At 41.1% G+C, this 17029-nt stretch overlaps 1 protein-coding gene across 4 annotated transcripts in view; it reads left to right on the forward strand.

Moving 5' to 3' along the window:
* Nucleotides 1-13177, forward strand: part of LOC106610529 (interferon-induced very large GTPase 1) — a 145942-nt gene extending 132765 nt beyond the window's left edge. For all 4 annotated transcript variants that reach the window (XM_014209915.2, XM_014209914.2, XM_014209917.2 and 1 more), the window contains 6 exons: nucleotides 4498-4795; nucleotides 4955-5003; nucleotides 5230-5499; nucleotides 5628-5897; nucleotides 6761-7030; nucleotides 7114-13177. In XM_014209915.2, the coding sequence (XP_014065390.1) occupies nucleotides 4498-4795; nucleotides 4955-5003; nucleotides 5230-5499; nucleotides 5628-5897; nucleotides 6761-7030; nucleotides 7114-11711 (5755 nt within the window). In that variant the 3' untranslated portion in view covers nucleotides 11712-13177. The remainder of the gene's footprint in view (nucleotides 1-4497; nucleotides 4796-4954; nucleotides 5004-5229; nucleotides 5500-5627; nucleotides 5898-6760; nucleotides 7031-7113) is intronic.
* Nucleotides 13178-17029: the final 3852 nt, after the last annotated feature.

The following is a 17029-nucleotide window of genomic DNA, read 5'->3' on the forward strand; positions in this document are numbered from 1 at the left end:
TGGAACTGACAGCGTTTTAAACTACTTTGCAGATATGGAGCAATCATAATATCAATAAAAAATGTCAAATTCCCATTTTATATGTTACAAAACCAACTTTATAAGAGGTTTTAAAAATACATTATTTTTTACAAAAAATTCCATGAGGCATTGTTGGCTGAATAGATGGATGCAGTTCAATGCATGATTAATATAATTCACCAATACATTTATTGGTTGTCCCAAAAATATTGATTGCAGTCAGGTTGTAAATCACAGCTGGTCTGGTACATTGTGTGCTGCTTAAATTGAGGCAGCATATATAACTGATGAATTTACAAACGCACAATACTCGTTGAATAGGCCCCGTGTCAGTTAACAGTCGGCAAAAAAACATAGTTAAATTGTTGCCAGCAGCACAGTTACAAATGCTCTAGATAACATTAAAACAGCCTAAACACCTTTGCTAGGGTGAGTAAAATGGTCAGAGTGAGGTGTTCTCTTTTTGTGGCTGGAAGCCAGTTAGCTTGGGTGCTTGACTGCTGTTGTGAGGTCAGAACGCTCGGATCAACCCTACTCCACGGCCAGAGTGTCCAGTGGCAATAGTGCAGTGTGTGCTCTGAACGCTCAGAGAGCAAAGGACTCAGTAAACAGATTTGAATGAGATTTCTTGTTGCCAAAACGCTGTCAGCACTTTAATTTACCTTTATAATGCAGTTACTTTCTCAGCTCAAAATACACTCCTTGACTCTGTAACTCTCGTTAAATTGTATTTTACATGCATGTCTTCTCATTTCCTCTCCTTCTTCGTTATCCACTAGATACACCTCTTTTCTCTGAAAACCTTTTTTAACTTCTCATTGGTTGAGAAAACTGTCAATTGATCAGCAGGTGTCTCTAGTAACAGGGGTGCCAAATGGCATCACCACATTAAATATGCACTATGCAGAAACCGCTCTGCCATTTCCTAGTTGCTAAAACTCTAATAGTTTGCCTAATTTCAGTTTGTGACAAAACAAGCAGTCATTGTGTGGAGAGTCATTGTACCATCTGAACCGCTGTGAAATAACTTTTCCATAACGAAAACTATTGGATATCCAGCTGTTTGAAGCGGGTGTACAAAACCGAAAGTAAAGGATACAAAAATGAAACTTCAGAATGCAAAGCATAGAAATAGCACACATAGAATAGATCTACCGCTTCTTAGACTTGCTTTCAATGGGAATAAAATATCTGTCCCTCACATTTCTATGTGAATTTTGGTTGGGTTGCCCAAAAAGTTAAATATTGTAGATTTAAGTAGTCCATATTTGTTCACCACTCCACATAAGATCATTAATTTTATTTAAGTGCATTTTATTAAATTAGCAAAAAAGAAAATTTGGCTTCTGCTTGTTTCCTAACCCCCCACAACAGTAGGGGCAAGCCTTTCGTGAAGGCAATTCTTGAGCTGCTCGAGCAGTAGTGGTGCGTGGATAAAATCACTGGGGAAGACGAGCCATGAAAAAAAGCCATATTACAACTACAATCTATGTGTTGTAATAATGGCGTTGTTTGCTCTATAACCCATTAGTTCATATGCCATGCCACCATGATACAGTGCATTCGTAAAGTATTCAAACAGCTTGACTTTCTCCACATTTTGTTACGTTACAGCCTTATTGTAAAATGTATTAAATAAAACAATTTCCTCATCAATCTACACACAATACCCAATAATGGCAAAGTAAAAATTTTAGCAAGTGTATTCTGCTATTGCTATGAGACTCGAAATTGAGCTCAGGTGCATCCTGTGTTCCATTTATCATCCTTGAGATGTTTCTACAACTTGATTGGAGTCCACCTGTGGTAAATTCAATTGATCGGACATGATTTGGAAAAGGCACACACCTGTCTATATAAGGTCCCGTAGTTGACAGTTCATTTCAGAGCAAAAACCAAGCCATGAGGTTGAAGGAATTGTCCGTAGAGCTTTGAGACAGGATTGTGTCAAGGCACAGATCTGTGGAAGGGTACCAAAACATTTCGGCAGCATTCAAGGTCCCCGAGAACACAGTGGCCTCCATCATTCTTAAATGGAAGAAGCTTGGAACCACCAAGACTCTTCCTAGAGCTGGCCGCCTGGCCAAACTGAGCAATCAGGGGAGAAGGACCTTGGTCAGAGAGGTAACCAAGAACCCAATGATCACTCTGACAGAGCTCCAGAGTTCCTCTGTGGAGACGGGAGAAACTTACAGAAGGACAACCATCTCTGCAGCACTCAACCAATCAGGCATTTATGGAACAGTGGCCAGACGGAAGCCACTCCTCAGTAAAAGGCACACGACAGCCCACTTGGAGTTTGCCAAAAGGCACCTAAAGACTCTCAGACCATGAGAAACAAGATAATCTGGTCTGATTAAACCAAGATTGAACTCTTTGGCCTGAATGCCAAGCGTCACGTCTGGAGGAAACCTGGCACCATCCCTACGGTGAAGCATAGTGGTGGCAGCATCATGCTGTGGGTATGTTTTTCAGCGGCAGGGACTGGGAGACTAGTCAGGATCGAGGCAAAGATGAACGGAGCAAAATCCTGCTCCAGAGCACTCAGGACCTCAGATTGGGGCGAAGGTTCACCTTCCAACAGGACAACCCTAAGCACACAGCCAAGACAACGCAGGAGGGGCTTCGGGACAAGTCTCTGAATTTCCTTGAGTGGCCCAGCCAGAGCCCGGACTTGAACCCGATCGAACATCTCTGGAGAGACCTGAAAATAGCTGTCCAGCAACGCTCCCCATTACACCTGACAGAGCTGGAGAGGATCTGCAGAGAAGAATGGGAGAAACTCCTCAAATACAGGTGTGCCAAGCTTGTAGCGTCATACCCAAGAAGACGTGAGGCTGCCAAAGGTGATTCAACAAAGTACTGAGTCTGATTACTTATGTAAATGTGATTTTTTTGAAATTTGTAATAGTTCATCCCAAAAGTGTTTGATGGGGTTGAGGTCAGGGCTCTGTGCAGGCCAGTCAAGTTCTTCCACACTGACCTCAACAAACCATTTCTGTATGACCCTCGCTATGTGCACGGGGGCATTGTCATGCTGAAACAGGTAAGGGACTTCCCCAGAATCGTCTACAATATCATTGTATGCTGTAGTGAAATCTGTTGGGGATGGGTGTACAGCTAACTGTATAATTTCTACCCAAGCAGCATGACACGTAATTCAAGTAGTTCTTTTTGAGGTTAAACATTTAGGTACATATAAGTGTCTTATATCGTCTGAAAGTTTAAATTCTTGGTAATCTAACTGCACTGTCCAATTTACAGCAGCTATTACAGCGAAAACATGCCATGCTTTCAACAACAAAATATTTTTTTCACCGCCACAGGTTTGATACATTCACATATAAAGGTGAAATATTTACTTACATTCTGAAAATCTTGCTCTGATTTGTCATCCAAAGGGTCCCAGAGACGTTATGTAGTGTCGTTTTTGTTAGATAAAATAATTTTTCATATCCCAAAAAGTCCCTATAGTTGGCACCATCGATTTGGGAAATCCACTCATTCAACTTGCAAAGAAAGGAATCTGAAAATCTACCCCTAAACTTGGTTTCAACAAGTCAAAATACGTTTGTATTTATTCCTCAGACACCCTAAAATGTAATCAAACTTGAATATATCTTTCGGAAAGAAGTATGTTCAATAGGACACCGATTTTAGTGAGTGCGCAACTACATCAGGGCACACGAAGAAACCGATTTTGAAGACTGTCTTCATACAAAATGCACGCTAATAGCGTTTCAATCGGTGACATCACTCGCTCTGAGACCTTGAAGTAGTTGTTCCCCTTGCTCTGCAAAAGCCGCGGCTTTTGTGGAGCGATGGGTAACGATGCTTCGAGGGTGGCTGTTGTCAATGTGTGCAGAGGGTCCCTGGTTTGAGCCCAGGTAGGGGCGAGGAGAGGGATGGAAGCTATACTGTTACATATGTCATTTAGGCGGAAATTGAGAAAACGGGGCCCCATCCCTAACACTGGAACTACGAGGCCTAGCCCAAACCATGAAAAACAGCCCCAGACCATAGTTCCTCCTCCTCCAAACTTTAAAGTTGGCACTATGCATTCGGGCAGGTAGCGATTTTTACAGGCTACGCGCTTCAGCACTCAGCGTTCCCTTTCTGTGAGCTTGTGCGGCCTACCACAGACGAACTGACTTGTTGGAAAGGTGACATCCTATGATGGTGCCACGTTGAAAGTCACTTAGCTCTGCAGTAAGGCCATTCTTTTGCCAATGTTTGTCTATGGCGATTGCATGGCTGTGTGCTCAGTTTTATACACTTGTCAGCAATGGGTGTGGCTGAAATATAATTTGAAGGGGTGTCTACACACTTTTGTATATATAGTGTACATGATTGACATGTATATAAAGTACATTTTTCTTGTGAAATTTTAAGTTGCTTGGCAAATCTAATAAATTAATGTATTTTGTTATGTTTTAGTGTTTACATTTTAATGTGTGTAATTGTCTTACACTTCAGGCCAGGACAGGTGGTCTGTGATATCTGTGATGAGGTCAAAGCTGTGAAGTCCTGTCTAACCTGCACGCAGTCCTACTGTGAAACCCACGTTAGGAAGCACTACACACTACCTAAACTACAGAGACACACCCTGGTGGAGGTAACTGGAAGCCTGGAGGAGAGACTCTGCCAGGAACACAACAGAGCTCTGGAGGTGTTCTGCAGGACAGACCAGAAGCTGATCTGCTTCGAATGTTCAGTGACAAAGCACAAAGGTCATGACATGATCATTGAAGAGATAAAACAAGCTGGAAGACAGGTAGGTTCTGTTCTCTTTTTTTGTACCTGATGATGCTCTTTAAAGAAGATATTGAATTTGATAATAATGATGTTCAGTCAAACAAGCTTTTTCATCGTATGTTCTGTAAAACAACAAGTGTTTTTCATCAAAATTATGGATTCTTACTCTGTTTTCAAGACTTTTGATAGAGATCAATGTCAAAGACTAAAGCTGACCTCAGTTGACGGTAGGTGTACAATCAAGAAATACATTACCCAAACAATGTATTTTGAGACCTTTACACTGTGTTCAACAACATACATACAATTTTAAGACCATTAAAAGAGGAAGATGAATTTGTTTAGATTAATAATTCTTATTTCATAATGATTGTTTGATTAATATGTCTTTTTCTTTTTAGTGTATGTCAGTGCAATTAAAGTCATTATTTTTCTATTCCCTTATTTCTTTAGAAGTGCTGCCTCCTCCTGGTGAGATCCAGTTCCTGTCAGTGACGTCAGACTCTGTGTCTCTGAGCTGGGGTTCTCCTGAGGGACTGACAGGAGCACAGAAGTTCAGAGTGACCTGGGGATGTGACGGGGAACAGGGGAGCCTGAGGGTGGAAGATGGGTATAATGTTGAAATAGATGGACTCCAGCCTGGTAAAAAGTTCCAGTTCAGTGTGGCTACAGAGGGAGAAGATGGCACCCGAAGCAGACAGGTCTCAGCATCTGTATTTACTGGTACAGTAACTTGAGTTTGTCTTTGGTTATTTGCTTCTAGGGATGTTGCTTTTTCATGTGATGTCCAAACAAGACATTAAGCCTATAACTATCTTATATTTTGTCAAACATATTATATTTCTTCCTAGTGGTCCCAGCACCCAGGGACTTACAAATAAACCAGTCAGGAGCGACATCCTTCACTGTCAGTTGGTCCAAGGCTGAAGAATTGGAGAAAGTCCCACAACGCTTTGTCATATCCTACTGCATTCCGGGAACAGAGCCCTGTGCAGCCAATACTGAGGACTCCTACAGAACTCTCTCTGGCCTGCTACCTGGTACTCAGTACACCATCAGTGTCTCAACTGTGTTGAACAATGGAGAACAGAGCAAACCTCTCTCTACAACCATCTGTACAAGTAAGCCGCATACCGACTCACTTCACTTCTGGGGGGCTCAATTGGACAAATCTGAACTAGACTGAACCATTTTTCTGAAGAGAAATTGTGTGCTTGTTTTAGCTGTCCAGAAAGTATTATTATGGTAGTCTAAGAAGTTTAGAATTGTAATTGTTAGAGCCTAGTGTTGTAAAAGGCTAAAGAGATGAGTGGTGTAGTGACGCAGTACAGGGGTAGTTGTTTTTAAATACCCCGAAGACATGCTAATCTCCCCTGTTATTGGTAATGTTGAGAGGTTAGCATGTCTGGGGGTATGATGTTTGACCCTCTGTAACTTTCTCACTCATCATTATTCATGATTCATTCAGGACTATCTGTAATCATGGTAGTATCCACATTAATGTAGATATGTTATTATATTCTTATTTATAATAAAAGTTACTCCAAAATGACACAATACATTATTTACCATTAATTTCTATTAGGCACAAAATATTCTGGAACACAACCAAACAATACTGCAAATGCATCCAGCAAGTTTGTAGTCAAAAGCTTGATGTAGTCATTGGGTGCTAGGAATATGGGACCAAATGCTAAACCTTTGACCACTTTATTTATAAGAATCTTTAGGGGTGTCAATAAGTTGGACCCCTACCTTTTTTGAGAAAATAATATATATATTTCTATGAGCAGTTGTATTAGTATAAAAATAATATCCCCATATTTTTTTTGCAATATAGGCCAGTATTGGATTTATTTTATACAGTCATTATTGCTCATCTTTATCAAGTGGTTCAATCATTTCTCACGCCACTGTATGTAACAAATCACCTTGCTTTTAATAATCCAATACTACTCTGTTTTGTGTTATTTCTGTTACACAGACCCTTCTCCTCCAAGCAATCTTGTTATATGCTCCTATAGTGCGACCTCTGCCAAACTGATCTGGGATCATCCTGATGGCATGGAGGACATCCAGCACCACTTCAGGGTGACATGGTGTGACAATGCCAGTCCAAGTGAGTCCTTCACTACCAAAGTAAACTGTGGAAATGTCACTGGTTTGACGCCAGGGACGGAGTACACCATCACAGTCTGCACCATTGACGAGATAAATATGGAGAGTGACCCAGTCTGTACTAACCTACATACAAGTAAGTAATCAATTGCAGTTTTAAGATGAAAAGGAACGAGAATATTTTTTTTAAACTCTAACATTTCCCTTTTTTGATTGCAGAGCTCACTCTGAAACGTTTCATGCAGAAGTTGGGACTGACACAGCATTTTGAGGAGAAACTGTCGTTGAATGAGGTGATTTCAATCGATAGTCTAACTCCTCAATCTCTACCGTGGTGTTTTCTGAAAGAACTGATGAGGATGAACGTCTCAGCAAGAGATGTAAAGAACATCACCACTGATAAGGAGGATCATATGAAGGTAAACCCTCTAGACCTTATCACAGCCCTGTTTCTGTGCTCAGATGGTTTCCTGCAACAGGAGATGGTCCAGAAAATGTCCATGTGTCAGTTTGCTGTTCCTCTCCTGCTGCCCAACTGTGACACAGAACAAAGCACTTTGATGCTGTGGGCCCTGAGGAACATAGTGAAGAAGTTCAGGCCATCTTCACAAGCTGACTCAAAGTCCTTCATAGAGGAGAGAATTGTACTCTCTGATATTCCCATGGTGTCATTTGTTGGGCTAGGAGAGAGTACCTTGTCTAAGTCTCAGATTTTTAACAAGTTACTTACTAAGCCTCAACAGTACAATGAAACATTTGTTCATCATAATATGGAATGTGGTAATGTCCCTCGTACAATCTCAGATGGTCTGGTTGAAATCAGCTGGTACCTTCCATGTGGGAACAGAAACATAGACATCTTCACTAAACCTATGGCTGTGGCCAATCTCAGAGGAGACATCAAGGCCTTTGAAAAACAGTTCTCCTTTCTGTGTCAAACATCGGCTGCAGTTTACATTTTTTGTGATGATTTAGAGACAGATTATGCGATTTTGGAAGACAACTCAAAAGCAGAGTTATTTCTGGTTGTCAACTCTCAGAGAAAAACATTCACAGTAGACGCATTGAGAAAATTCACCTCAGAATTCAATATCAATCCAACAAATGTGATTGTTAAGGAAAATGAAAATGATGCAGAATTTGTAAAAACCTTGCAGTTATCTGTCGGTAACATCACCGAAACAAGTCCAAACAGATTGACAATTGAAAACATGGCTGACGTAGCTCGTCAGAGTGGGATTCTGGTTGATGAAGACAGTGATGAGTGTCAGAGTGCCAAGAAGATGGCAGATGAAATCACCAGCAACATAAAAGACACAGTAAAATTCAAAGACAAACAACTACCCTTACAAGGGCAAGTCTGGAAAGAGATTTCCCAGTTAGAGAAAGAGAGATGTAGGCTTAGAAAAGCAGGGGGTCAAGACATTGAACACTACAAGAGCTATCTGAAGAGAAAGGAAAAAGAACAGAGAGAAATGCAACAAAGATTTGGTATGACAGAAGCAATAACAATCTTCATAACTGGCATGTCAAGTTCAAAAGTGGAGCGATCTTACTTCCTCAAATGGATGCAGATTCATTTGGACGATCTGACTTGGAAGAACTTGTCTGGTTTGCGGGAGCGGTACAAAGAGCTTTGCCAAAATCATCCAGAGAAAAAAGACGACATTGCAGATTTGGATAGGAAAATGTCTAATTGTTCCTTGGGACTTGAACACTTTCTTCGTGAGTTGGGCCAGCTGTTTGAAGCCTCCTGCTCTCTCCCTGAAGACAGCCCTCAAAGGCAACAGATGGAGCATCTCCCTGGATTGTGTGCTCAGATGCTGTTGGATGGTTTCCCCGTTGAGCTTGTGGATGGAGATGCATCAAATATCCCTCTGAAATGGATATCAGCTGTTCTGACTCAGCTTCATACTCTTGTGAAATCTGACAGCAAGATCCGGGTTGTGACAGTTTTAGGGGTCCAAAGCACAGGGAAGTCCACTCTCCTCAACACCATGTTTGGGGTCCAGTTTGCTGTCAGCAGTGGAAGATGCACCAGAGGGGCCTTCATGCTACTGATTCAAGTCAACAAAGAACTCAAGGAGGAGCTGAAATGTGACTTCATCATGGTCATTGACACAGAGGGGTTGAAATCACCCGAGTTGGCCCAACTAGATGACAGTTATGAACATGACAATGAACTGGCAACACTGGTGATTGGACTCAGTGATGTCACTATCATCAACATCGCCATGGAAAACTCCACAGAGATGAAAGACATCCTGCAGATTGTTGTTCATGCTTTTATCAGGATGAAGGAAGTGGGGAAGAAGCCAGTATGTCATTTTGTGCACCAGAATGTGTCAGACATGTCTGCTCATGACAACAACATGAGGGACAGGAAGAAGTTGTTGGAACAGTTGAATGAAATGACCCAGGCAGCAGCCAGAATGGAGAAGAAGGAGAATATCACCAAGTTCACTGATGTGATGGAGTATGATCCAGACACAAGCAGCTGCTACATCCCAGGACTCTGGCATGGGACTCCCCCTATGGCTCCAGTCAATGCTGGCTACAGTGAGGCTGTGTATGATTTAAAAAAGAGCTTAATGCAAGACTTAATAAAATTCCAGAATAATGATGACATGACACATTTCCTGAAGTGGACAGAAAGCTTGTGGGAGACTGTGAAATTTGAGAAATTCATTTTCAGTTTCAGAAACAGCTTGGTTGCAGATGCATACTCCAGATTATGCTCTGAATACAGTAGTTGGGAATGGGCCTTCCAGAAGGAGATGTATTCCTGGATGGTGGGTGCTGAAACAAAAATGTCTAACTTTGGCATAACAGATCCAAACCCCCAAATTAGCATAAGAAACATGCTGAAGGACTTGATGTGGGAAGCATCAGAGAAGATGGCAGTTGGAGAAAGGGAAATCCAAGACAATCTAGTGAAATACTTTGAAAAGGAAGATGGCCATGTCAATCTGGTGGTAAAATACAAGGAGGACTTCGTGTCCAGTGCTAAAACACTGAGACGAGAGACAGAAAACACCGTGAAGAACACTCTACTGGAAGCTGTTGAAATCAAAGAGGGAATGATAGAACTGAACAACATCAAGAGTTCTCAGACAAATACAATGGAGAAGAAGGTGCTAGATCTGCTGCAAACCTGTAGACAGAAAAAAACGGATTTATCAGAACAGGACCTCAGAGAAGAGTTTGAAAGTATGTGGGAGGAAACTCTGTCTGATATCAACTTTAGTGGACTGCCAGAGAGAGATGTGGCTCAGGATGGCTTCCTCATGTTAAGTGGAAATCTATCAAATAGGGGCAGTCATGTCAATAAAATATTGGTTGGAAGCAGTTTGGTAGATTGTGGGAAGACAGACTTTGTTGTGAAATCAGTTAATTGGTTGCGGAATGCTGAAGGCCTTGCAAAGCACATGGATCATTACCATCACAGGAAAAAACTACAAGTCTTCTGTGATGACATCATAACACGGTGTCAGGTGTTTATAACCCAGAAGGTGAAAAGTAAAACAGGTTACCATGACACTTACATCAAAGAACTGCTGAACAGGATTGATGAAACATTACAACAACACACGAAACGTAAAGTTAGTGAGGAGTGTGAGGTTTCTCTCAAACAACATATCTGTGGCATAGCAGCCAGAGAGTTCCAGAAGATGCATGATGATTTCATTGAAGTTAATAACCCAAAGAAGTGTCTGGAACAGTCTAAGAGGAAGTACCTTACTGATTTCATAGACTTATTTCATAACCAAGATCAGTGCCTAAAGAAAGCTGAGGAGTTCACAAAGCTCTTACAGCCAGCTGTTCAGGACTATGTGTCCAAAATGATTGGTCCTGATGTAGTTGATGAAATTAAGACCGGTGAAGGGTCAGAGGATTACAGCACACGGATGTCCTTCCAGTTCTCGGTTTTGAAACAGCTCCTGACTGATAAAGAATATGAGAAATATGGAAAGTACATAAGAAATTATGAAAAGTTTGTGAAGGACTGGCTGTTTGACCAGATTGTCCAACAACTCTCAAAGGACAGCTGTCTGGAGAAATTGGAGATGAAACATCTTTCAGAGATAGTCAAGATAATCACTGATGCAATTTCTAACATCAGAAAAACAACTAGCACTATAAAAGATATAAAGACTTTCATTCAGAACATCTGCAGTGCCCTTGGAGAGAAGCTTGTCTTTCCAAAAGATGCTCTGGATTCCATTATGATTCTGAACTCTGCAAACACAGAGCAGTTTGCTGACTACCTCACAGAGTTTGTGGGGGAAATGGAGCAGACCGTGGCATCAGAGTATGACCAGAGGACTGACATCAAAGAGAGGCTCAGATCTCTGCCATTTAAGCCTCAGGACAATATGTTCACCAGTCAGTTTGGCTGTGGGGAGTTATGTCCCTTCTGCAAAGCACCCTGTGAAGCAGGAGGTAAGGAGCATGCCAAACACTTCACCTCTATTCACCGTCCACAGGGTGTCACGGGTAGGAGGAACTTAAAGACAAGAGTGTTATGGACTAACATATGTTCCTCTGATGTGATTAGTGACTACACATTCCAGACCACCCTGACAGGAGACAAATATCACCCCTACAAGGACTACCAGACATATTACCCTGACTGGACCATAACTGGAGATTCCAGCATCAAGGCTTCAGACTACTGGAAGTATGTGATGGACACATACAATGAGAGAATTGCTAAAGACACAGATGCACTCCCTGCTGATATCCCAAAGGACTGGAAGGCATTAACACATGATGATGCAATGAAGAGCTTGAAAAACATATTCAACATGAAATAAAGTGGAAAACGATAGCATGACTCTTCTTGACCAAAACATAAAATTGGCCAATCAAAGATTTCAGACATGGCGACCAGAAATAACTCACCAAGCATGAACATGGCAACACAGCAACACAAAGCTAGGAGCCATTCAATCAAGAACTTTTGTATAAAATAAATAGCAATTAGCACTTCCAAAACAATGTGTGATTTGATAAACAACAAAGGGGCCCCCGCCACTAGTTTGTCTTCAACTGATGGAGGGGGCTATGGAAATGACTAATAAAACATTACATTTTGGTATTCAGCTGATGGATGGGGCTATGGAAATGAATAATTGTCACGCTCTGACGTAGGAGAGCTGTGTTTTCTCTGTTTAGTTAGGTCAGGGTGTGATAGGTGGGTGGGCATTCCATGTTTTGTGTTCTCTGTTTTGGCCGGGTATGGTTTCCAATCAGAGGCAGGTGTCTGTCGTTGTCTCTGATTGGAAGCCATACTTAGGCAGCCTGTTTTTCCCTGTGTTTTCGTGGGATCTTGTTTTTGTGCAGCTGTGTTTGAACAGCCCCAGAACGTTACGTTTGTTTCAGTTTTCACCTGTTTCTTGTTTTGTTCGGGTTCACTAAATAAATATGTGGAACTACCGGCACGCTGCGCCTTGGCTGGTTTATGACAGGGAATATGAAGATAGCGAACGTGACAATAATAAAACATTACATTTTGGTATTCAGCTGATGGATGGGGCTATGGAAATGACTAATAAAACATGACATTTTGGTATTCAGCTGATGGATGGGGCTATGGAAATGACAAATGAAACATTACATTTTGGTATTCAGCTGATGGAGGGTTATGGAAATGACTAATAAAACATTACATTTTGGTATTCAGCTGATGAAGGGGGCTATGGAAATGACTACATTTTGGGTAATGATTAAGACAGACAGTTCTGGTCATGAGGCATTTATATTCAATCACTGGGTAAATATAAAAACTGAAATTACCATTGAACAGCTTCCCCGATTTCCGACTGTAACTTTAAAGAAAGGAACTGTTGTTCAGAGGCTCCATCTGTGACAATATTTGTATATATTTAACTAGCAAGTCAGTTAAAGAACCCCTAAAGGATCCTCCATGAACCTTTTCTTTTTAGACTGCATCGTATATAGTTAAGTTACTATGCTTTAAGGGCTACTGTAGTTACATTGCTTTAAGGGCTACTGTAGTTATATTGCTTTAAGGGCTACTGTAGTTGCATGCATGCCTTTCCATCATGTAACAAGTTAATTATGCTATTGTTATTTTTTTTGTCTCAGATGTAAAGAATGTATTTACATATGATTTCACAAAAAAATTCTCTGCGTTATTTTATTGAAGAAAAATTCATGTAATATAATTCTATGATTCATCTACTTATCATCATACGAACAAATATGTATAACTCTTATAATTGAAGGACTTTTTGAATAAAAACTGTTTTGACATGAAGTTAATTTTACTTTATTCCCTCATACAGTACCCTCCACTAATATTGGCACCCTTGGTAAATATGAGCAAATCAGGGCAGTGTTTTTATATATTTTTTTAATTGTTTATCCTCTTGGGCTTTCATTCAAAATATTCACACAAATCTAACCTTTAATTAAAGTAAAATAATTGAAAGAAAAATAAATTCTCACCATAAAACAAATATTTTTCTCAAATATATGTGTGCCACAATTATTGGAACCCCTTCATTCAATACTTTTTGCAACCTCCCTTTGTCAAGATAACAGCTCTGAGTCTTCTCCTATAATGTGTAATGAGGTTGGAGAACACATGGCAAGGGATCTGAGACCATTCCTCCATACAGAATCTCTCCAGATCCTTCAGATTCCGACTCTCCTCTTCAGCTCATCCCACAGGTGTTCTATGGGGTTTAGGTCAGGGGACTGGGATGGCCATGGCAAAACCTTGATTCTGTGGTCAGTGAACCATTTTTGTGTTGATTTTGAGGTGTACTTTGAATCATTGTGCTGCTGGAAGATCCAACCACAGCCCAGTTTAAGCTTCCTAACAGAGGCTGTCAGGTTTTGATTTAATATCTACTGGTACTTGATGGAGTCCATGATACCATGTATCCTAACAAGTTGTCCAGGGCATTTGGAAGAAAAACAGCCCCACAACATCAAAGATCCACCACCATACTTCACAGTGGGGAGTAGGTACTTTTGGTGGATGAGGTACTTTTCTGACGATCTTTCTGTCTACGCCAAACCCACATCTGACCATAGAACCCGGTCCAATTTAAAGTTCCAGTAACGCTTGGCAAATTGTAGGCGCTTTAGTTTTCTGTTTGATGACAGCAAAGGCTTTTTTATGGCAACCCTCCCAAACAACTTGTGGTTATGTAGGTGGCATCTGATCGTAGTTTTGGAGACTTTCTGACTCCAAGACCCAACTAACGTCTGCATTTCTACAGCTGTGATCCTTGGAGATTTTTTGGCCACTCTAACCATCCTCCTCAATGTTCGTGGGGTCAATATAGACACACGTTCTCTTCCAGGCCGATTGTTAACATCTCCAGTTGCTTTAAACATCTTAATTATTGACCTGATAGTGGAAATGGGCATTTTCAACCGTTGAGCTATTTTCTTATAGCCATTTCCTGATTTGTGCAGCTCAACAACTTTTTGTCACACATCATTACTGTATTCTCAGATCTTTCCCATAGTGATGGATGACTATGGGAGCTTGGCCTGTGTGTCACTTCATATTTATACCCCAGTGAAACAGGAAGTCATGGCTTACCACTTAAGTATTCCTAATCACTCAGGTGAATTTAAAAACATAAAATATGAATGGGAATATACTTCCGTTAGATTTTACTCATTAGAATTTATAGGGGTGCCAATAATTGTGGCACATATGTTTCGGAGAAAATATTTTTCAGATAATTTTTTTTCAATCATATTACTTCAATTAAAGGTTTGATTTTTGTGAATATTTTGAATGAAAGACCAAGAGGATAAACAGCAAAGACATTTTTTTCCACAGCTCTTTTTGCCCATATTTACCAAGGGTATCAATATTTGTGGAGTGAAATATTTTAACTATTGAGTAGGATGAATTCCTTCCAATCTACCTTATATTATTTAATTATACCATGGATATCAGACCTCAGGATAAGACCCAGATGCAGACAGTAAGAAGTAACAAAAGTGTATTACAACAACAGGGGGCAGGCAAGCAACAGGTCAAAAGCAGGCAGAGGTCAGTAATCCAGAGCAGAGTCCGAAAGGTACAGAACGGCAGGCAGTACAAGGGTCAGGCAGAGGTCAGTAATCCAGGGCAGTGTCACAAGGTACAGAACGGCAGGCAGGCTCAGGGTCAGGGCAGGCAGAATGGTCAAAACCGTGAAAAATGTAAAACAGGGACTATAGAGAACAGGAGTATGGGAAAAATGCTGGTAGGCTTGACGAGACAAAACGAACTGGCAACAGACAAACAGAGAACACGGGTATAATTACACAGGGGATAATGGGGAAGATGGGCGACACATGGAGGGGGGTGGAGACAAGCACAAAGACAGTTGAAACAGATCAGGGTGTGACAATGGACATTTTATCTGTTCACAGACTCTTAATAATTACAAAATATGTTATAAATGAATAAATCATCAAGATTTTTTAATTGATTACATAATGTAGTGCTTTGAATATAACTTTATTTGTAAAGTGGTTTCAATGCGTTATCAGAATGTTACAGTTATACAATAAAATATTGTTATTAGAGATTGTATCAATAAAATAAGTATGAACAACAACCCTGAAACATGTATGAAAGTGAGTGAGAGAATGAGGAGGTGCAGGTTTAGAGAGAACACGTTATTTGATATTAAGTGGTTTTACAATATCAACAGCTTCAACAAATCATCTGAGTATGTACCTCTGAAAGCATCCCTGAGCTCCTCCACTCCTGTCTGCTGTCTCTGCCAACATCTTAGGACCCATCAGCTCCACAAAGTCCTCTCTGCTGCCACCTAGAGGAATATTCAATTGACTGGGGGCTGAGAGGGTTTAGAAGAGATGAGTGAAGGAGTACATTTACATTACATTTAAGTCATTTAGCAGACGCTCTTATCCAGAGCGACTTACAAATTGGTGCATTCACCTTATGAGTAGGAGAATGAGTCAACAATTAACAGGTAACATTTATGATGGTACAAAGTATCAAACCAAACCTGTTTTGAAGGAACACATTTCATACTGTACAGTTTCTAGATCTCTGTTTACAGTCAATGTCAGCAGAGAACTGGCATGGAAAGTCCATCTAGTCGGTCAAGAGGAAGGTGCACGGGGTGGGCTTCTCCCAGGTATGTATAGTTTAAATATTAGCTATATAGAGTTTAAATATACTGTATGTAGGTATGAACCATCTGCCCTTTTTCCATTCAGGTGGATTGAAGCACAGCCTGAATTGCTACACATGTACCTCTAAGACATTAACTACATCATCTTATTTATTGCTTCTAATGTGTTTCTACTAAACTCAGCAAAAAAAGAAACGTCCCTTTTTCAGGACCCTGTCTTTCAAAGATAATTTGTAAAAATCCAAATAACTTGACAGATATTCATTGTAAAGGGTTTAAACACTGTTTCCCATGCTTGTTCAATGAACCATAGACAATTAATGAACATGCACCTGTGGAACGGTCATTAAGACACTAACAGCCAACAGACAGTAGGCAATTAAGGTTATGAAAACTTAGGACACTATAGAGGCCTTTCTACTTTCTACTGACTCTGAAAAACACCAAAAGAAAGATGCCCAGGGTCCCTGCTCATCTGTGTGAACGTGCTTTAGGCATGCTGCAAGGAGGCAGGAGGACTGCAGATGTGGCCAGGGCAATACATTGCAATGGCCGTACAGTGAGACGCCTAAGGCAGTGCTACAGGGTACAGGATGGACAGCTGATCGTCCTCACAGTGGCAGACCACGTGTAACAACACCTGCACAGGATCGGTACATCCGAACATCACACCTGCGGGACAGGTACAGGATGGCAACAACAACTGCCCGAGTTACACCAGGAATGCACAATCCCTCCATCAGCGCTCAGACTGTCCACAATAGGCTGAGAGAGGCTGGACTGAGGGATGGTAGGCCGGTTGTAAGGCAGGTCCTCACCAGACATCACCGGCAACAACGTCGGCTATGGGCACAAATCCACCGTCGCTGGACCAGACAGGACTGGCAAAAAGTGCTCTTCACTGACGAGTCGCGGTTTTGTCTCACCAGGGGTGATGGTCGGATTCGCGTTTATCGTCAAAGGAATGAGCGTTACACCGAGGCCTGTAC

Source organism: Salmo salar, chromosome ssa04 (assembly GCF_905237065.1).
Source record: "Salmo salar chromosome ssa04, Ssal_v3.1, whole genome shotgun sequence".
NCBI classification, from domain to species: domain Eukaryota; kingdom Metazoa; phylum Chordata; class Actinopteri; order Salmoniformes; family Salmonidae; genus Salmo; species Salmo salar.